The sequence below is a fragment of the Rhinolophus sinicus genome, linkage group LG02, assembly GCF_036562045.2.
Source record: "Rhinolophus sinicus isolate RSC01 linkage group LG02, ASM3656204v1, whole genome shotgun sequence".
NCBI lineage: Eukaryota > Metazoa > Chordata > Mammalia > Chiroptera > Rhinolophidae > Rhinolophus > Rhinolophus sinicus.
Window position 1 is genome coordinate 108,692,397 of NC_133752.1, and position 22,380 is coordinate 108,714,776.

The following is a 22,380-nucleotide window of genomic DNA, read 5'->3' on the forward strand; positions in this document are numbered from 1 at the left end:
AGGACAATGCAGCTCCACAGGCCACAGACACATTCTACCTTCAGAACAGCCCAGATGCTGGCAGGGTGCACACTTGGGGGGGGGGGGGTTCTGGGCAGGGGTCGTTCAAGGCCGCTCTGTCCAAGGTGCAGCGACACAGAAGCCAAGACTCACTCCCCACAGGCCAAGGGGCGAGGGTTATGGTTCACTCGGCCAGGCAGTGGGGAGCAGAAACTGGCTCTGAGGTCTCGGGTGTTTATGTGGGGGCAGGTGGGAGACTGTCCTAGTGGAAGAGCAAGTTCAAGACAAACCAGGGGCAAGGTGCAGCAACCCCTTCTGTGCCCCTGAAAACTTGACAGGCCTGGGAAAACCAGCTCTGCCTCCAAGTGCCCCCTGATGACCACCACCACCCTTCCCACCCTGCTCCACCTCATCTCTCACACAGGAGAGCTGGTGGAGAATTCCAACGGACAGTCTGCGAACTGGGCTCCCCAGGCCCTTGTGCAGCCAGGGTTGGGGGCTGCTCAAAGTGCCACCTGCAAGGCGGGCTCTGTCTGTAACTGAGACACCCAAGACACAAAATGGGAAAGGCAGCTGATTTGCTGAGGAGCCTGCTCATCTTCCACACACATCTCTGAAACCCACACAGAAATGCAAGTCCAGTTCTGCTCACAGCGCGATCACATGAGCAGTTTCCAGACAACCGCAGAGGCAAGGCCACAGCTGCATCCGCATCTCCAGTCACCCACAGAGATGCGCCATTTTAGTCTCTCTCTCTCTCTCTCTCTCTCTCTCTCTCACACACACACACACACACACACACACACACACACACACACACACACGGAGGGATCTGCTGGCACATGTGTCACCGTGCCCCGAGTCGCCGCACGACAGCACCCCCAGGCGGGAAGGGGATACCTCCCCAGGTCGGCGTCGGTATGGGGCGCGCGGGCCACCGCTTCACCTCGGGTCACTGCACTGGGAGCGGGCGGACACCGCTGGGCGGGGCTGGAAGGAAAGACCCCCGGCGCGGAGGATTGCGCCACTCACCGAGAGGAGCTCGCAGCACCAGGCTGGGCGGTCAGCGGAAGGCCAGCAGGAAGACTAGCACGACGTTGATGAGGACGAGGAGCGCCAGCACAACGAAGACCACCACGCGCTGGGCGCCGGGGGGCAGGTTGCAGCGCAACACGGCGCGCAGGGCGCTCCCGGGGGCCGCGGGGCGGCGCCGGGCCGGCGGGACCCTGGCCATAGCGCGCCACCTCAGCTTCGCGCCCGGAGATCGCGCGGCTCAGGGGCGCGAGCAGGGCCGGCAGCGCCCGGAGGGGCGGAGCCGCGGCTCTCCCGGCCGGCTTCTCCCGCGCATCCCGCACGTGCGCGCCAAGGCTCCCAGTCCGCAGCCCAGCACCGAGGCGGGGCGAGCCGGGCGGGTCACCGGGGTTCAAGCGAGCTAGGCGCTCTGCCCTTGGCGCCTTGGTGGAACGGCTCAGGGAACCTCCGCGCCGCCGACTCGGCGGTGCTTGCCCCTGGACGGCCTAGTGCACAGATGACCACCGGTGCTCTCGGTGTGTCGTGGAACCTTGCATACCGAGCCGTGGGAATGGGCCAGGGGTTCTGATTCCTAACACCAAGAACTGCTCTTGGCCCCCACTTCACAGACGAGTAAATGCAGCTCTGAAAGACCAGGGAATCTGTGCCGTCATAAAATCACACAGGACTACAGGGATGGTGGAGCCAGGATTTGAACTCTGGACAGACCGAGGCTGATCCACGCTGAGGCACTCAAGGAAGAACCTGATTCTGGGTCTCTCCTTACTGACCTTGCATATTAGAGCAGATTTTGTTCCTGTAGGAAAGCAGCTGGCTTCTTTAGCTGTTAACTACTCTCTACCCCCAATTTTATTGAGGTATAATTGACAAATAAAAATTGTATATATTTAAAGTGTACAGCTTGATATTTTGATATATGTACACATTGTGAAATACTCATAATCAAGCTAATTATCATATCCATCACCTCACATAGTTATCGTTTTAGGTGTGTGATGACAATACTTAACATCTATCCTCTTAGAAAATTTCAAGTGTACAATACAGTACTGTTAACTATAGTCACCATGCTGTCTGTACATTAAATCTCCAGAACTTACTCATCACACGTAACTTTGTACACTCTGACCATCATCTTCCCATTTCCCCCTCCTCCAGTCCCTGGCAACCAGCATTCTACTCTCCGCTTCTGAGTTTGACTATTAGATTCCACATATAAGTGAGGACATACAGTATTGGTCTTTATAAATCTGGCTTATTTTGCTTAGCATAATGTCCTCCAGCTCCATCCGTGTTGTAGTAAATGGGCAGGAGTTCCATCTTTCCTTTTCTGTTTAAGGCTGAATAATATCCCATTGTACACATGTACCACTTTTTCTTTATCCATCTATGTTGTTTCTGTATCTTGGCTGTTGTTAGTAATGCTGTAATGAACACGGGGGTGCAGACAGCTCTTTAACATCCTGATTTCACTTCCTTTGGGCAAATAAATACCCAGCAGTGGGATTGTGGGATCACATGGTAGTTCTGGTTTTAATTTTTTGAGGAATCTCCATACTGTTTTCCACAGCAGCTACACCAATTTACATTCCAACAGTGCACATCCTTCTCTTTTATCTTTTTGATGATAGCCATTCTAACAGGTGTGAGGTGACCTCATTATGGTTTTGATTTACATTTCCCTGATGATTCATGATGGTGAGCATCTTTTCATGTACTTTTTAGCCATTTGTATGTCTTCTTTTGAGAAATGTCTATTTAGGTCTTTTTGCCCATTTTTAGATTGGATTTTTTGCTATTGAGTTGTATGAGTTACTTACATATTTTGGATATAACCATTTTTTAGATATGTGGTTTGCAAATACATTCTTCGATTCCACAGGTTGCCTTTTCATTCTTTTGTTTCCTTTGCTGTGCAGAGGTGTTTTAGTTTGATGCAATCCCACTTGTCTATTTTTGCTTTTGTTGCCTGTGCTTGTTGTATCATATCCAAAAAAAATCACTGCCTAGACCAATGTCAAGAAGCTTTCCCCATTTTCTTCTAGTAAGTTTTTGGTTTCAGGTCTTATGCCTAAATTTTTAATTCATTTTGAGTTGATTTTCCTATATGATAAGGACAGCATTTCATTCTTCTGTTCATGATTCAACAGCTTTAAAACAGGGTTTCTACTGCCTCACTGACAGAGCCCGCAACCTTAACCCTGTAGGGTTCAAAGGTCATGTGTAGGTGTCTCTCATTCCATCCACAATGGAGAGCTCTGTCACAGTCACCATGATCCTCTGGTAGATCAGAAATGGGAAAGGATTTCAAGGCTCCATGCTCAGCACTGCGTCTCCTGGGGCAGGAGGTGCCATGGATTGTATACAGAGGGTGGGTCTTCACACTAGGTGACATTATCTCTGTATGTTCACATTTCCGTGTGTGTGCCAGCACTGCATGCAGTGAGTGAGTACAGATGAGTGCACCTGTGGGTATCACCATCCTGCTGAAGACCCCAAGTGGATGTGTGATGTATGTGTGTGTGGATACCTGTGTGTGTGGCAGAGGAGGGCTGGGAATGTGTCCAGAAAGGCTGTCTCCCCACTCAGACCTGAAAGTTCCGTCTGGTTCGGGGGAAATATTCTTCCTTCTGTTACTGTCTAGTTCTTCTGAAAAGTAGGCCCATTAAGCTTTCGGAAGGAACAGAAGGCAGTTCCCAGTCACCCCAAATCCCAGCACTTCTCTGTAAGACTGTGTGACAAGTCCTTTAGTGGGGTGTGGACTTGGATCTAATGTTTCTTGGCGTCCCTGTGGTTCCAGAGAGCTCAGACAGCCAGGAAGGAAGGCACAGAGGCCTATGCATGCTCAGGTCCCTGGGCAGGGCAGTTCTGGGACCTGCCGGTTAGCGCAGTGCTGAGCACGTGGGTCTGCTGCATCCTGCCTGCTGCTGTGCTGGCTCCAGGGGTATATTTTAGGGCTTCGGCCATGGCCCAGTTCTGGGATAGTCCTCTGTCCCCTGTGCAGCTGAACAGCCTGGGGAGGGTTTAACGTGGCAGAAGAACTTCTGAACTGGGGCCAGGCCTAAGGACTGAGAGGTGGCCTCCACCCTGTCCCTGGCCTTCAAATTCTGGTGATCTACGGGGGGTATCACAGGGAAGACAGTGGCAATAGCCTTTTAGTGTGTATTTCATGACCAAAAACAAAGCCAAAAAAGCTTGAAAGCAAAGGTCAGATGACTGCACAGAGTGGCGGTCATGAGCAGGCCTGTGTCTGGCCTGTGTCCTCCAGGTGTTCCATGGAGCAGCTGGGAGCCTGAGGACAGCAGGTGGCCCTGTGGCCTGGTGGGCTGGGCAGCCCTGCCCTCCACCTGCTATGCTGGCCTGATATTGGTAGAGCTCCTTCTATGCTTTAAGCTCCAGGTTAGAGGACAAATTTCATGTCTATCTGCCCTGTAGTTCTAGCTTCATCTCTTCTTGGCAGAATGATTCAGGAGCTGCTCCCAATCCCCCATTACCCTCCTGGATCAGGGACATCGAAAAAGCTCTATGCACAGGTACTTGGAGGGGACTTGGACACAGCAAGACCTTCAGAGCCATGCAAGGAGTAGACAGCTCCATACACGTGCCCTCCTTTAACACAGCTGTGCTTATCCGTGGGGAAGACGCTGCCGTCCGCAGGGCAATGAGGTGGGTATTAGGAGACCCCAGGCCTGCTGGCCAGGAAACATACCCTTCTTTCCTCTGGTCCCATCTCACAACTTAGGATGGGGGGCTGAGTGGAAATGAAAAGGGAACAATGTCTTCCAAAGACACGTCCTTGGGCTAAGGATGCCCTCAGGCCTGACATAGGGATGGTGGCCCAGCCCAGACCAGGTGCCTTGGAGGCAGGGCAAAGGTGGGAGGAGGACGAGGAACTGGGCAGATAGGCCCAGGTCATGGGCATCTGGAAAAGGCAATGCTTTCAGACAATGCTGAAAGAAGAAAGGGACACTTCTGGGCACTGCAGTTAACTCATGCTGCAGGGATTGGACAGTCATGAGATGCAAGGCCTACGTTAGGCGCAGGGAGTAAAGAATGAACAAGGTATTGTGCCCCCTTCTCCCCTTCATCAGGGCATATACAGCCAAGGACAGGGGCCCACATGGACACACATTGCCCGCCCCACATCCCCAACAGCCCTGATCTTCCGCACAGCTGTGTGCAAGGGCTTGGGATACTACCCATCACATACTAAGCGTTCAACAACATACACGTACACACAACACCCCATAACCTTCATGTGCACACGTGTGTGGGCACATACACTAACTCCCAGGTACCCACAAAATTGCCTTGCTCTTCTCCCGTGTCTGCTGCTCTTCAGGCCACATGTTTTGGGTTCCCTCCTGCTTACAAATTGAGTAGAGGTCTCCCCTTCTGAGGTCAATACAAACAAGAATATGTCACAATTTAGAACACAACACTCCTATGTTCTTAAACAATTACAAGTGAATATATGATCGTAGAGCAAGCCAAATATTATATAGTATGGACTGTTGTCTGACATCTGTTGTTTCCATAATCTCCAAGTATAAAACTCAGATTGACTCCTAGCAAATCTTGCCATTCGTGTGAGACAGCAGTGAGTGGCAGAGGGGTCAGGGAGTACACAGTGGGACATCACTGCTCTTGGAAGGCCTGTCAATGGAGAATCACCCTTTATGTTTCTTTGGAGTTTCTATTTAATGCTGACTATGAATTGTAACAGTACCCAAAGTACCCCAAACAGCCACACACAGTGACCTTCCTACATCTGCCAGTGGGGCTCAAGTGCCACATCCACCCACAGTGAGAAAACGGAGGCCCTGGGAAGGGAATGACTTGCCACATGTTCTACATTAGCCAGTGGAAGAATGCAGGTCAGACCCAGGGAGGTCAGCCTCCAAACCCAGGCCCTATCTTTCATGCTGGGCGGCCCCCTTTAGGGCAGAATTTCTTGGGCTTTCTTGAGTATCTAGAAGTGCTGGTGGGTCTCATGTGAGAGAGCAGCCTGGAAGGTGCGGCCAAGTCAGGAGCCCAGCGTCTGCATGTATTAGCTTGCTGTCTCCCTGGAGGGGCTCCTTAGCCTCACTGGGCAGTCCTTCTCTGCGATGTTATGTGTCCTTGCCCCAGAGGCACCCGAGCATCCAGGGAACACAGGTACCCTGGAAAGCACTGAGCACTCTGAACATACAACACAGTGTCACCACTCTGTCTACTCAGTGATGGCAAATGCCAGAAAGACTTTTGAACCAAACAGGAAATAAATTCTCTAAGCAAGCCAAAATAGTGCCATATAATTCATAATCTAAATTACCTACATTTCCCTCATAAAGGTGCCCTCTTCCAGAGTCCATTTGTGCTTTTAGAGCAGTCCTGCTCTTGGCTTTCCTTGTGCAAAGCATCTTAGAATGAACAACTTGTCCAGAGCCCCATAGGCAACCAACAGCAAGAGGTGATAGACCAGAAGAATTTCACCACCAGGTAGGAGACACAAGTATACAAAGCAGACACAAGAACTCTAACAATGCAGAACTGATGGTCAATCAAATGAGCCCACACCTCTTCAGAGTCCCCAAAAGCTTTATGTTAGTGTCCATTCTTTGTCATTACTCCATCATTGGAGATTTATTGAGAGTCCATCATGTGCTTACATTCATTATTTCAGTCAGTCCTCATGAAACCCTGGGGTTATCCTATTTTATAGTAAGTGAACCAGTGTTCAGAGGGTGACTTGCTCACAGCTCCCCACTGGTCTCTGGCAGGGAGGAGCTCCCCTTCAGGTCTGGGGGTTCCAAAGCCAGGGTCCCCCCCTGCACCTGCTGCCTCCCAGCCTCACACCAGGGCTGGGGCCCAAGACTGGGGAGGGCAGCCAGAGCCTTTAAGGAAAAGCAAAACCCTTATCTGGGAATGGTATTTAAGATGACAAAATTTTAGAATACGGTTAAAATACATTTAAAATAGCTTATGAGAAGCACATAAAAAAGGCTTTATTGGAAAAATCAAATTAGTTGGATGTTTATTCCTTACACATCATGGATTTTGAAGAAAGTATTACTTAACGACTTTTAAAAATCGTTATTCAGAACTGGGCCTGTAAGAAGAGTTCATGGGCCATTGACAGTCTGTGCTCATCTGTACAGTAGATAATGAGGACACCACATTCCTTAAGGGTTTCTGAGAAACCTACCAGCCCATTCATTCACAGGAATATTAAAGGCTAACTGTAAGGTGATTCCCTTCTGAGGAAAAAAAAAGAAGTCTTCTGGGTGCTGCAAGGTCCTAGATGGTCAGATTATGGTTTTAATGAAGGAGAAATTCACAGCATACCCTGACCAGGAGGGGAACGTGGTGTTATGGATGTGTGCTTGTGTCAATGAACTACCATGTTATGCCCAACAGCTCCTTCCAAATTAAGTACAAAAGGTGAGGGGAGAAACAGGAGCACAACTGAGAAAATGGAGGAGAATCAAGGTCTCAAAATTTTTCTCTCCATGGAGAATGCAGAAGGAGAACTTGGTATGGGGACCAGTTCTGCCTAGATGATGTTTCTTACTAATTTCTAATTTCTTCTGTGTAGGTAAGAACAGAAAAAAAAAAAGAAAAAAAAAGTAACTTGCACACAGTTGTCAAAGCAACAGAAGTACTTTTGATCTGTTGGACTCAATAGGAAAGAATCAGTTTTCACTTGCTTTGCCCCCAGTCCTGCTCAGACAACTTGTTGGAGGGTCAGTGGCCTCCCTCTACCAAGCAGAGCTTTCTACATCCAGGATGGCTTTACAGAAGCTACTTGGTAGAACAGACCAGTACTCTTATATCATAGGTCCTGGATGTTGTGTCCATTACTCTGGGTCCCCTGAACGCCCTATGAGGGCACACGGGAGTTCTGTATTTGGACAAGCTCTTCTGGTAAACGCTGTATCCTAAAGTGAGTGCCACAGCTAAACTGCTGTGTGCACACCAGTGCCATTGTCACCTGCTAAGAACACAGAGACTGTGGACACCTCGGCCTGCATGAGTATACTGGAGTTGCCTTGATGGCCAGGCCCTCCCTTCACCAACACAGCCCTGACCCTACCTCATTGATGGCCAGCTGCTCTCCACCCCCTCCAGAGTGGCTGTAGTGGTGGCTGGAGCTGTGCACGTCCTCATACAGGTCCTCCTCACTCCCTGTCTCCTCAGCACAGATGGTCATGTCCAGAGCTCCATCAGGGATGGCTGGAAGAAGAGAGATGAGCTGGTAAAGAGGAGTTAAGGGGGACACACAGAAAAGGACAGAAACCTTTCCAGGATTAACACTCCTTCTTTGAGATGACGGAGAAGACCTGAAACTAGATGACGGAGAAGACCTGAAACATTCTTGCTGTAAAAACGTGGTCTGGTTGAAAGAGTACACTGGTTAACTTTCACACCAATCATTTTAATCACCTAGTGTTCAGTCCCCACCAACTTTGTAAATCAGGAAACACAAATATCTGCCATAGCAGGACTCTCAGAGTCCCCACCAGGTGAATTCAACTCAAAACCATTTATCAATGTGCCAGGTATAGTTTAAGGCCCTTAAGAAAAATGTTAACAATTTATTATGAAATATATACAGTATATCCAAAGAAATATACAGTATATACGAGGTCAGACAATTAAGTTCACAAACTTGTTGCAATGATGTTGCTAACCTTTTTTGATATCAGAGGGATTACTCATTACGAATTTGTACCAATTGGACAGTTAACCAAGTTTACTACTTGGAAGTGCTGAAAAGGCTGCGTGAAAAAGTTAGACGACCTGAACTTTTTGCCAACAATTCATGGCTCTTGCATTACAACAAGGCACACCACCTCACACGGCACTGTCTGTGAGGGAGCCAGTAAACAAATAACTATATTGGAACACCCTCTCTACTCACCTGATCTGGCCTCCAATGACTTCTTTCTTTACCTGAAGATAAAGGAAATATTGAAAGAAAGACATTTTGATGACATTCAGGACATCAAGGGTAATACGAGGACTGTTCTGATGGCCATTCCAGAAAAAGAGTTCCAAAATGGCTTTGAAGGGTGGACTAGGCACTGGCATCGGTGCATAGCTTCCCAAGGGGAGTACTTTGAGTGATATTCAGCAATGAGCTATGTAGCACTTTTTCTAGGATGAGTATGCGAACTTAATTGTCTGACCTCGTACATGCAAATATAGTTTGAAAATTAATAAAATAAACACCCCTGGTACTTATCATCCTGCTTAAAAAAATACCAGAACCTTAGAATTCAACCTTCTGCTTACTCCACTCTAATCCTATTCCTTTCTATCTCCTTTAGAGAAACATCCAAAATTTGTAACTTTTTATAAATCATACCTGTGTTTGTCTTTGTTTCAGCATTTACTTCTGTTGAGTTTTTCATGGTTTGACCTATATAAATGGAACCATCCAGTAGCTTTTCTTCTCTGACTGGTTTTTTTAATTCAGCTTCTCATGTGCTGTGATTGATTCATTCTCTCTGATGTACAGTCTCTCATTTTATAAATATTTCAAATTTTCCATATCCATGGTACTGCTGGAGAACAGTGGGCTGTTTCTTGTCTTATGGCTGGTATGAATGGTGATGCTCCAGACCTAACTACACACCTCCTGGGCACAGACCTCAGAGCTTCTCTCAGACAGTGTTTTGCAACATCTTTTTCATTATTGCCCCCTAAAGAGCCTCTTATACATTGTTTTCCTAATCCTCCTGATGCAATTTTAATACCACAAATATGCTGTGTATTTTTTATGTTTCGTAGCTCCTGGAGGGCCATAAATCATTGTAATATTTAAGATTTTTGTCCTCTTTCATGAAATCAAAATCCCTGGTGTGAAGTCACACTGTAGGGTATAGACACCTAGGTGTGGCATCCCGGGGTCCCAGGGACACCAAACTGTTTCCCAAAGCTATTCTACCAATTTAGACTTCTGTATGAATATTCCCACTGTGAAAATTAATAAACAGAAACCTTATTTAAAGTGGATTTGGGAGGCTAAAAGAGAGAACTCTTACACACATCTCACTCAACACATTACTGACCCCAACAGACACATTACTGACCCCACCTTGCATCTGACAGGAAGTGATACTACTTTACTACCTCAGCAGGAGGAAGAAAAGAGTCCTCTTTCCCTAGTAATAGCTCAGCCAATGGGAGACTGCCAATGAAAAGTCACTATACTTGAAACTTTCAGTTTCCTCCAATGGACTCTTTGTTTACAACAGTCCCTCTCAAGCCCATAAAAGAGCATTCCTCTCCTTTGTTTCTCTGGACTTACATGTGGTTTGCCATTATATCACATGTCCCAAATACAGTTCTTTATTGTTCCTGAATAAATCCATTTTGCTGGCAAATATCTGTCTGCCTATTTGTTTAAGGTCAACATTATTTGGTGGCTCATTTGGGGATCCAAAAAGACCCCTGAGAGCTGTTGAGTAAAAAGGTGTGGTACCCACAGAGCCCACTGAGCTCACTGCTTCCTCACTGACCCTGGAGTTTGAGGATAAGTCTATCTCCTGGATCCAAGCTTCCACTCTCTTTGATGCTCTCCAGGCTCCCTTTGGCAATCTAACTTAAGGCTTCATCCTTTGCTGGTTAAGGCCTGTTTGTCCATGAGTATTCAGTTGGTTCTTTGGCTTGAATCTTCTGATATCTGGCTGTTCCACTGGAACTGTGCTGTTCAGCCTTTGGTCCAATTCCTTTTGGAACCAACACCTTCCTAGTAAAACTGTACTGATATTTGGCCTGCAGGCTGTTTAGTCTTTTCCTCTAGAGATTTATGTTAAGAAACCATCGTTCTTCCTCATGCACAATTCTAATTAAATAGACCGAGTTGACCAAAAGTAATTTAGAATACCAATTGCCATTATGAGGAATTTTTGCCTTCCCCAAACTTATTTTTCTTAAAATTGAATTGGACAACTTGTTTCTGAAATTTTCAAAACTGAATGGAACACCTATTTTGATTGTTATTTTGAGGCTTCCAAACATTACCAAGAGTCTAAAATTGCCTTTTTGCAAAATAAAAATTTAAGATTAACTGAGGCAAACCAAAGGGTAAAGAAAGACAAATGGCTCCAAAAGCTTCTCCCCATCTCCTTTGTCTCAGACTCTGCCTCTGGGGCATTTTCCTCCTCCTTTGAACCTATCAGAACCTGTCCCTTTAAAATTAAACCTTCTGCAGATTTAAAGGGTAAATCACCAATTTCTTATATCCCCTGGACAACAGCTGAACTGTGATCCATAGTTAAAAAACTTCCCAAAGTAACTGAGGATCCCCACAGATTTGCTGAGGATTTTAGTATAGTCATTCCAACTTAACCTGGTTTCTCTGACTCACATCAGCTAGTTCATCTGTTCGTCAGTAAAGGCCAGGTTCAGCATTGGATAAAAACTGCTTATTGGGAAAATCCTGAAAGGTCTCTAGGATTACAAGCAGGAGACTGACTTGATATATGATTAGCCTTGGGCAATTGCTAAGTAACTTCATCAGGCAATTAGGGCTTTCCCAAAGTCTGGTGATTGGAACAAAATTCAGCCTTACTCACAAAAGTTTGATGAACCTGTTCATGTCAATTATAATTGACTTCAGATTGTTTTCAAAGAAAATTCTGGTTTTCCTTCAGATGTTGATTCCACTTGGCCAGTTTTGAACTCTATGTTTATTTACGGTCTGAACTGAGACCTTTCTCTTTTAGTTAAAAGGACAAGGGTGGAATGGGAGGCCATATCCACTCTAGACTTGGTCAATTTGGCAAATCAGCTTGCTCACACCCTAGATGAGTCATCTGAAAGAAAAAACACTAATATTCTTAATTTTCAACTCCAGCAAATGAATGCCCATATATGAAACCAAAACCTTCTTTGGTTTTCCTCCCAAGTCTCCTCACAGGAAGAGAGCATCCACTTGCTAAAGCTTTTAGGCTTTAAGGGACATAAGGTCGCCAAGGAAAAATTGCAGTTTGCCCAAATCCAGGTTAGATATTTAGGATATCTGATATCAGAACAAGAGCTGCACCTAGATCCAGATACGTAGGCTTCATGGTGTCCTATATTTTCCAAAACCCAAAACTAAGTATCAACTGTGAGGTTTTCTTGGGCTAGTTGGTTATTGCCAAAATTTGACCCAAATCTCTCTCTTATGGACAAATTTCTGTGTGTTTCACTAAAGAACAACAACACTGACCCAATTTTATGGGGAGAACAAGACAACATACCGTTTAAAGCCTTAAAGGAGGAGTCAATGAACCCAACTGTCCTTGGGCATCCCAACCATCAGATTCCCTTTTCCTTTTTGTATATGAAAATGAAGGGAATGCCGTTGGGGTCCTCACCCCCAAAACATGGGGTCCACCATCGACCCACAGGGTATTATGTCAGCAACTAGACACTGTGGCATAAGGATATCCTCCTTGCCCTTGAGCCATTCCTGCCACTCCCTTTTTATTTAAGGCCACTGAGGAAATCATTGTGGGATCCCCTTTCACCACTTTGTACCCCATGCAGTAGAAGCCTTCCTGATTTCTCATCATACACAACATTTTTCAGCCAGCTACCTTACCTCCTATGAAATCCTTTTGTTAACTGATCCTCACAAAACTCTTTCATGTTGTAGTAAGTTTAACCCTAATACTCTACTAACCTTTGTTACCAAAAAATCCCCTCGCAAATGCTTACCACTGATAGATAACCTCCTGACCCCTGGTGATGATCTGCAGGAAACTCCTGTGAATGACCCTGACTTCTTGTGGCTCACTGACGGCTCTTGTTTAAAAGGTGATAATGGCAAATATTGTGCTAGATATGCAATATCAACACATTTTGATGTAGTAACTGAAGTAGCACCTTTGCCTTTGGCTACTATGACCCAACAAGCCAAATTATATGAATTTATACATGCCTACACCCTAGCCAAGGGCAAAACTGCCAACATTTATACTGATAGTAAATATGCTTTCAGAGTAGCTCATGATTCTGGAATGTTGTGGAAGTAATGTGGCTTCTTTACTACCAGCAGAAATAAAATTAAAAATAGTATTTTCAGAAACTATTGGATGCTGTATTTTACCTGCTGTTTTAACTATTATTGAGATCCTAAGGTTTAAGCCTTGACCTATGCTGTGGACTTCTGTAAAATCTCTGAGAGGGCCACAAACCCTGAACAAGCAGCAGCTGTCTTCAGTGTGCCTGTGCACCTCTTGATACGTGGCCTGGCACTAGAGGCAGCCAGCTTCAGTTCACAGATTAGCCGCTCCCAGGAAACTTCAGGCCCAACACAGGCAGCTACCTACCAAAGATCACTTTGTAGCTTCTACTAGGTGGTTCCAGGCTAGGCAGGCAGCAGCTGATATGTATCTGCACTAGAGCCCCTCCCAAGAGGCCCCAGAACAAAACACATGGTCACTGGCTTCAGATCATCACACCAGAACACCACCCAATTATCTACACAAATGACACACACAAAGGGTAGACTCAGCAGGCACTAGAACCTTGCTATAGTAAATTCCAATCTGTCCGGTCAGGCCCCACACAACAGCTTGTCTGTGGGGGGTCACAGTGAATCCTCCCAACCGGTCAGCCTGAGGATTGCACCCATGGACATGCCAACAGCAATCAAGGCTCAACTACAACATGGCACACACAATCCACACAAAGGACACCCCTGGAGCACCTGTCTCAAGTGACCAGGAAGACTGAGTCCTGGGTCCCACAGGACAGCTACTACATAATACCACCTTGTCAAGAATGGGAAGCATAGCAGATCAACCTGATACATGGAAACAAACACAGGGAGGCAGCCAAAATGAGGAAACAAAGAAGATTGTCCCAAATGAAAGAACAGGACAAAACTCCAGAAAAAGAACTAAACAAAATGGAGGCAAGCAATCTACCAGATAAAGAGTTTAACACACTGGTTACAAGTATGTTCAATTAACTTAGGAGTAAAATAGATCAACTCAGTAAAAACTTACACAAAGAGGAAGAAATAAAAAAGAACCAGTTAGAAATGAAGAATACAATAACTGAAATGAAGAATACACTAGATGGAATTAACAGCAGATTAGACGAAGCAGAGGATCAAATCAGTGATTTGGAAGACAAGCTAGTGGAAAACACCCAATGGAACAGCATAAAGAAAAAAACAATAATTAAAAAAAAATGATAGTTTAAAAAATCTCTGGGACAACATCAAGCGTAACAATATTCACATCGTAGAATGTGAGAGAAAGCAAGGAATTGAAAACCTACTTGAAGAAAAAATGACTGGAAACTCCCCTAACCTGGCAAAGAAAATAAGCATACAAGTCCAGGAAGCACACAGTCATAAACAAGATGAACCCAAAGAGGACCACACCAAAACTCATCATAATTAAAATGCCAAAGGTTAAATACAAAGAAAGAATCTTAAAAGCAGCAAGAAAAAAGCAGTTATTTGCCCACAAGGTAGCTCCCATAAGATTATCAACTGATTTCTCAACAGAAATTTTGCAGGCCAGAAGGGATTGGCATGAAATACTCAAAGTGGTGAAAAGCAAGAACCTACAACAAGATTGCTGTACCCAGCAAGGCTATCATTTAGAATTGAGGGACAGATAAGGAGCTTTCCAGACAAGAAAAACCTAGAGGAGTTCATCACCACCAAACCAGTATTACAAGAAATGTTAAATCTTTAAGAAGGAGCAGAAGATAAAAAATATGAATAATACAATGGCAACAACTATGTACCTATCAATAATCACAAATGTAAATGGATTAAATGCTCCAAGCATAAGATAGCAGGGTGGCTGAATGGTTAAGAAAACAAGACCCATGCATATGCTGCCTATAAGAGATCCACTTCAGATTGAAAGACACACACAGACTGAAAGTAACGGAATGGAAAAAAAGACTTCATGCAAGTAGAAATGGAAAAAATCTGGAGTAGCAATATTTATATCAGACAAAATGGACTTTAAAATAAAGACTGTTGCAAGAGACAAAGAAGGACATTACATAATGAAAAAGGGATAAATACAACAAGAGGACATACTCTTATAAACATTTACACAACCAATGTAGAAGCACCTAAATATATAAAGCAAATATTGATGGACATAAACAGAGAGATTGACTGTAATACAGTCATAGTAGGGGATTTTAATAGCCCGTTGACATCAATGGATAGATCTTCCAGAAAGAAAATCAATAAGAAAACAATGGCCTTAAATGACACCCGAGACCAGATGGATTTAATTAATATTTTAGAGCATTTCACCCCAAAGTAGCAGAATATATATTCTTTCCAAGTGCACATGGCAGATTTTCCAAGACAGACCACATGTTAGTCCACAAAACAGTTCTCAATATATTTAAGAAGATTGAAATCATACAAAACATCTTCTCTGACCACAATGGTATGAAAGTAGAAATCAATTACAAGGAAAAACACCCCTGTAAAACACACAAACACATGGAGGCTAGATAGCATGCTACTAAAAATGAGTGGGTTAACAATGATATCAAGAAGAAATCAAAAGATACCTTGATACAAATGAAAATGAAAACACGATGACCCCAAATTTATGGGACACAGTAAAAGTCAGCCCTAAGATGGAAATTCATAGCAATACAGGTCTACCTTAAAAAACAAGGAAAACAATCTCAAATAAACAATCTAACCTAAAGGAAATAGAAAAAGAATAACAAACAAAGCCCAAAGTGAGTAGAAGGAAGGAAATATTAAAGATCAGAATGCAAATACATGAAATAGAGGGTAAAATAACAATACAATTTTTTGAGGCCACCATTACCTTGATTCCCAAACCAGACAAAGACACTAAATAAAAAGAGTTCTGAGTGTACCTTTGCCGTATTCGTTATTCTAAGACACAGACTTTAGATGGGAAATGCCTGAGAGATCTGATCTCCCTCCTACCCATCCATGTTACTTAAATGTGACCACAACAGGTTTCCAATCTCTGCACTTTCCCTACATGGAATGACACCTAAGAAAGAAAGGTCCTTCCTGGCATTGAGGGACAAAAGGCCACTTAACCTGGAAAACCTGATTATTGATCAGCGATGCTTTCAGAGAAAGATCTTGATCAAAAGGAGGAAATGTGAAAATTAATAAATAGAAATCTCATTTTAAATGGAGTCAGAAGGGTAGAAGAGAAAACTCTCATGCACATGTCACTCAATACACACTACTGACCCCAACAGGAAGAGTGTACCTTGCATCTCTGACAGGAAGTGACACTACTTTACTACTTCAGCAGGAGGAATATTCCTTCTTCCCCAGTAACAGCTCAACCAATGGGAGACTGCCATAACTCAGCCAATGGAAAGTCACTATACTTCAACTTTCAGTTTTCCCCAAAGACTCCTCATTTACAAGCGTCCCTCTCAAGTCCATAAAAGACTGGTCCTCTCCTTTGTTTCTCTGGACTTGTGTGTGGTTGACCATTAAACTTTATGTCCCGAATTGCAATTCTTTGTTGTTCCTGAATAAACCCATTTTGCTGGAGACATATCTGGCTGTTTATTTGCTACAGGTGAACACCATCACTCAATGTCAAATCATGACATTGGCATTATCAGATATTTTAATTTTCACAGGCTTATGGGTATGAAATGATATTTTACTGTAGTTTTAACTTACATTTCTCATGTTACTAATGAGTTGATCATCTTATCTATGTTTATGAGTCATTTGTATTTTTTAAATGTGAAATGTTTATCTATTGAGTTGTTTACCTTTAATGTAATAATTGATATAAAAATGATGTTATCTATGTATGTATATATAGATACATCCACTTTTCTCCCCTCCATTCTGGATAATAAATCTTTGTCACTCATATGTGTCACAAGTATAACGTCCCATTTTGTGGTTTTGCTGTCTCTGTAAGGTGCTTTTGATGAACAGAAGTTCTTAATTTTAATATAAACAAATTTATCAATCTTGTCCTGTATGGTTTATATTTTTATGTTTAGAAAATGCTTCCCTGCCTCAAAATTATACAGATATTCTCCTATGTTATCCTTTACTGTTTTATAGTTTTTCTTTTAACATTTAAATTGTTAATGCACTTGAGAATAATTTTTATGTACTGTGTGAGATTGGAATCTGTGATATTGTGATTTATAATGAGAAATATGTATTTGGTCTCTGACCCTTTCCTGATCAGAGCTCCTAAAACCAACCCTTGAAATTTCGTGTGATAAGAGTGATAAGTTTCTTTAGTTATGTTATTGAGGTGACTTTTGGAAAGCCCTTAGGTAATCTAGGAATGTGGGCTGGTTGGCAGGGGTCTCAATCATGTGATTAAAGGGTTGGAACTTTCAGTACCCTGACCTCCAGGGAGGGGCAAGAAGCTAGAGGTTGAAACAATTGCCAGTGGCCAATGATTTAATCAATCACGCCTATGTGATGAAGCCTCTGTAAAACTCCAAAGGATAGGGTTCAGAGAACTTCTGGGTTGGTGAACACATGGAGGTGTGAGAAAAGTGGAGCCTGGAGAGGGCATGGAAGCTTTGTGCCCTTTCCCCATACCTTGCCCTATGCAGGGAGTAAGAACCTGCTCCTGAATCACAGAGTCAAAAATTCCAAGAAGCCCTTATAATTTTAATTTCATTTATGTTTTTAAAGCTGTTTTATTATGGGAAGTTTCAAATGTGTACAAAGGGAGAGATACTAGTATAATAAACCTTGTACACCGATCATCCAGCTTCAACAATTCTCAACATGTGGGCAATTTTGTTTCATCATTTATTACATCCCCTCCCCACTAGTTCCAAGACATGACATAATTTCATTTGTAAATACTGTAGTACATATTTCTATGAGGACTCTCTCTTTTAAAAAAATCATAACTGCAATAACACATCTGAAATAAACTGTAGTCAACCAAAGTTTGTCTAAGTGCCACATATTTTCCTCTAGGGCATTAAAAATACTTTTCATTTTGAAATAACCTGAGCACACCAGAGTATAGAGTGTTGTGACTTTAGTGCAGAGAGGTTCTATGTACACTTCACCCAGTTTCCCCAAATAATTATGTAACTCCAGTACAATATCAACCAGGAAACTGACCTTGTTACAGTGTGTATGTAAGGTTCCATGTCATTTTATCAATTGTGTAAATTTGTGTAACCATCACAGCAACCAGTATGTAAGCTTTTGAGGTTGGCTTTTGTCACTCAGACAAATACCCCTGAGATCCATCCAAGTTGTTCCTTATATTTATACTTCATTTCTTTTTATTGTTTGCTAATATTCTATGCAGTGCATATACAAGTTTGTTTAACTATCCACCCATTGAAGGACATCCAGGTAGTTCCAGATTTAGGCTGCTACAAATAAAGCTGCTATGAACATTTGAGTACAGGTTTGGGGGTGGACATAAGTTTTCATTTCTCTGGGATAAATGCAATTGCCCAAGTGTTCGGTTGCAGGGCCACATGGCAGTTGAATGTTTAGTTTTTAAAGAAACTGCCAAACTATTTTCCAGCGAAGTTGTACCATTTTACATTCCCACCAGAAATGTATGAAAGATACAGTTTCTCAGAATCCTTACAAGCATTTGGTATTGCTACTATTTTATATTTTACACATTCTGATAGGTGTATAGTGATATCGCCATCATGGTCTTAATTTGCATTTCCCAGAAGGCAGGTGGTGTTGAGCTTTCTTTCACGTGCTTGTTTGCCCATATATCTTCATTGGTGACTTATTGCTTCATTTTGGAGGGCCTATTTTCTAACTCTACAGTTTATCGTTTTAACATTGAAATTTGAGAATTATTCATATAATCTAGATATGAGTTCTCTGTCAGACATGTCGTTCTTGAGTATTTTCTCTCAGTCTGCAGCTTATCATTTCATCCTCTTAACAAGGGTTTTCATAGAGCAAGTGTTGTAAATTTTGATGAGGTTTGATTTATCAATATTTCCTTTTATGGATCATGCTTTTGGAGTCATGTATAAGAATTATTCACCAAACACTAGTTCCACTTAATATTTCCTTTAAAAGCTTTATAGTTTTACTGTTTACATTTAAACCTATGATCCATTTTGAGATTTTCCTGTTTTTTGTCTGTTAGTTAGTTTTGTATAATACATAAGATTTAGGTCGAGATTCATTTTCTTTTTCATTGAATTAAAATTTATTGGGATGACAATCGTTAGTAAAATTACATAGGTTTCAAGTGTACAATTCTGTAACACATCATCTATATATCACATTGTGTGTTCACCACGCAGAGTTAGTTCCCCTTCCAACACCATTTATTTTACCCTGTTTACCCTCATCTACCACCCTTCTCCCACCTTATCCTTTAGTAACCACTAAACTATTGTCTGTGTCTATGAGTTTTTGTTTCTTTCAGTTTTATATACCACATATCAGTAAAATCATATGGTTCTTGACTTTTCCTGTGTGACTTATTTTGCTTAGCATAATAATCTCAAGATCCATCCTTTTTTTTTTTGCAAATGGAACTATTTCATCTTTTCTTATGGCAGAATAGGATTCCACATCTTCTTTATCTACTCATGTATCGAAGAACACTTTGGTTGTTTCCATGTCTTGGCCACAGTAAACAAAGCTGCAATGAACATCAGAGCACAAATATCTTTACAGATAAATGTTTTCAGATTTTGGGGGTATATACCAAAGATAGTGATTTCTGGGTCATATGGCAATTCTATTCGTAATTTTTGAGGAACCTCCACACTGCCTTCCATAGTGACTGCACCAGTCTGCATTCCCACCAACAGTGTATGAGGGTTCCTTTTTCTCCTCAGCCTCTCCAACACTTGTTACTATTTGTCTTGTTGATGACAGCCATTCTGACTGGTGTAAGGTGATATCTCATAGTGGTTTTATTTGCATTTTCTGATGATTAGTGAGGTTGAGCATCTTTTCATACGTCTATCAGCCATCTGTACGTCCTGTTTGGAGAAAAGTCTATTCAGGTCCTCTGCGCATTTTTATTTTAATTTTATTTTATTAAATTTATTGGGGTGACAATTGTTAGTAAAATTACATAGATTTCAGGTAATTGGATTGTTTTTTGTTGTTGTTGAGTTGTATGAGTTCCTTATGTATTTTGGATATTAGCCCCTTATCGGAGGCATTGTGTGCAAATATCTTCTCCCATTCAGTTGGTGGCCTCTTTATTTTGTCAATGGTTTCTTTTGCTGTGCAGAAGATTTTAAGTTTGTTATAGTCCCATTCATTTATTTTAGCTTTTACTTCCCTTGGTTTTGGAGTCAAATTCGTAAAATGTTCTTTGAAACCAAGGTCCATAAGTTTTGTACCTATGTTTTCTTCTATGCAGTTTATTGTTTCAGGTCTTATGGTTAGGTCTTTGATCTGTTTTGAGTTAATTTTGATACATGGTGACAGATAGCATTCCAGTTGCATTCTTTTGCATGTGGCTTTCCAATTCTCTGAGCACCACTTATTGAAGAGGCTGTCTTTTTTCCATTGTATGTTTTTGGCTCTGTTGCCAAAAATTATCTGTCCATTTATGTGGTTTTATTTCTGGGTTCTCAATTCTATTCCATTGGTCTGTGTATCTATTTTTCTGCCAATACCACTCTGTTTTGATTATTGTTGCCATGTAGTACAAGCTAAAGTCGGGAGTGTGATACCTCCAGCACTGTTCTTTTTTCTTAGGATTGCTTTGGCTATTTGGGGTCTTTTACGGTTCCATACAAATCTGATGATTTTTTTGTTCTATTTCTTTAAAAAATGCCATTAGGATTTTGATGGGGATTGCATTAAATCTGTATATTGCTTTGGGTAATATGGCCATTTTAACTATGTTGATTCTTCCAATCCATGAACACGGAATGTCTTTCCATTTCTTTGTGTCTTCTTCAATTTCTTTCAAAAATGTCTTATAGTTTTCAGCATATAGGTCTTTCACATCCTTTGTTAAGTTTATCCCTAGGTATTTTATTATTTTTGTTGCAATTGCAAAATGAGTTTTTTCTTTCATTTCATTTTCTGAAATTTCATTGTTAATATATAGGAATGCAATGGATTTTTGTACATTGATTTCGTAGCCTGCAATTTTATTGTATTTGTTTATTGTTTCTAAGAGCTTTTTGGTAAAGTCTTTAGGGTTTTCTAAATAAACAATCATGTCATCTGCAAAGAGTGACAATTTAACTTCTTCATTCCCAAATTGGTTGCCTTTTATTTCTTTCTTTTGCCTGATTGATCTGGCAAGGACTTCCAACACTATGTTGAATAACAGTGGTAATAAGGGACAGCCCTATTTTGTTCCTGAATGTAGAGCAAAATACTTCAGTTTTTCACTGTTAATTATGATATTAGCTGCGAATTTGTCATATATGGCCTTTATTATGTTAAGGTATTTTCCTTCTATATCTATTTACTAAGTGTTTTAATCATAAATGGATGTTGTATCTTGTCAAATGCCTTTTCTGCATCTATTGATATTATCATATGATTTTTATCTATTATTTTGTTTATGTGGTCTATCACATTGATTGATTTGTGTATGTTGAACCATCCTTGTGCCCCTGGGATGAATCCCACTTGATTGTGATGTGTAATCTTTTTAATGCATTGTTGTACTCGATTTGCTAGAATTTTGTTTAGGATTTTTGCATCTGTATTCATCAGAGATATTGGTCTGTAATTTTCTTTTTGTGTGTATTATCCTTACCAGGTTTTAGTATCAGGGTAATGTTGGCCTCATAAAATGAGTTGGGAAGTATTACCTCTTCTTCAATTTTTTAGAAGAGTTTGAAGAGGGCAGGTGTTAGATCCTCTTTGAATGTTTGGTAGAATTTGTTTCTGAAGTCATCTGGTGCTGGACTTTTGCTTTTGGGAAAGCTTTGGACAACTGACTCAATTTCCTTACTGTTGATCAGTCTATTTAGATTTTCAGTTCTTCATGATTCAGTCTAGGAAGGCTATATGTTTCTAAGAACTTTTCCATTTCTTCTAGGTTACTGAATTTGGTAGCATTTAGTCCTTCATAGTATTCTTGTATGATCCTTTGTAGTTCTGTGGTAACTGTGGTAACTTCTCTTTCACTTCTGATTTTGTTTGTGTCTTTTCTCTTTTTATCTTGGTGATTCTAGCCAAGGATTTGTCAATTTTATTAATCTTTTCAAAAACCAGTTCTTCGTTGCATAAATTTTTTCCTATTGTTTTTTGTTCTCTATTTCATTTAGTTCTGCTCTGATTTTTATTATTTCCTTTTTTCTGCTGACTTTGGGTTTCATTTGTTTTGTTTTTTTTCTAGCTTTTTAAGGTGTAATGTGAGGTTATTTATTTGGGATTTTTCTTGTTTCTTGAGATAGGCC

The 22,380-nt window shown here is 42.0% G+C and overlaps 1 protein-coding gene across 2 annotated transcripts in view; it reads right to left on the bottom strand.

Moving 5' to 3' along the window:
* Positions 1–22,380, bottom strand: part of ARHGEF4 (Rho guanine nucleotide exchange factor 4) — a 104,626-nt gene that overhangs the window by 11,746 nt on the left and 70,500 nt on the right. The window contains exon 2 of one of the 2 annotated variants that reach the window (XM_019719011.2): positions 8,108–8,247. In XM_019719011.2, coding sequence (XP_019574570.2) covers positions 8,108–8,247 — 140 coding nt within the window. Of the gene's footprint in view, positions 1–1,032; positions 1,173–8,107; positions 8,248–22,380 lie in introns of those variants that run through there. The other variant, XM_074325080.1, reaches the window with a different exon arrangement.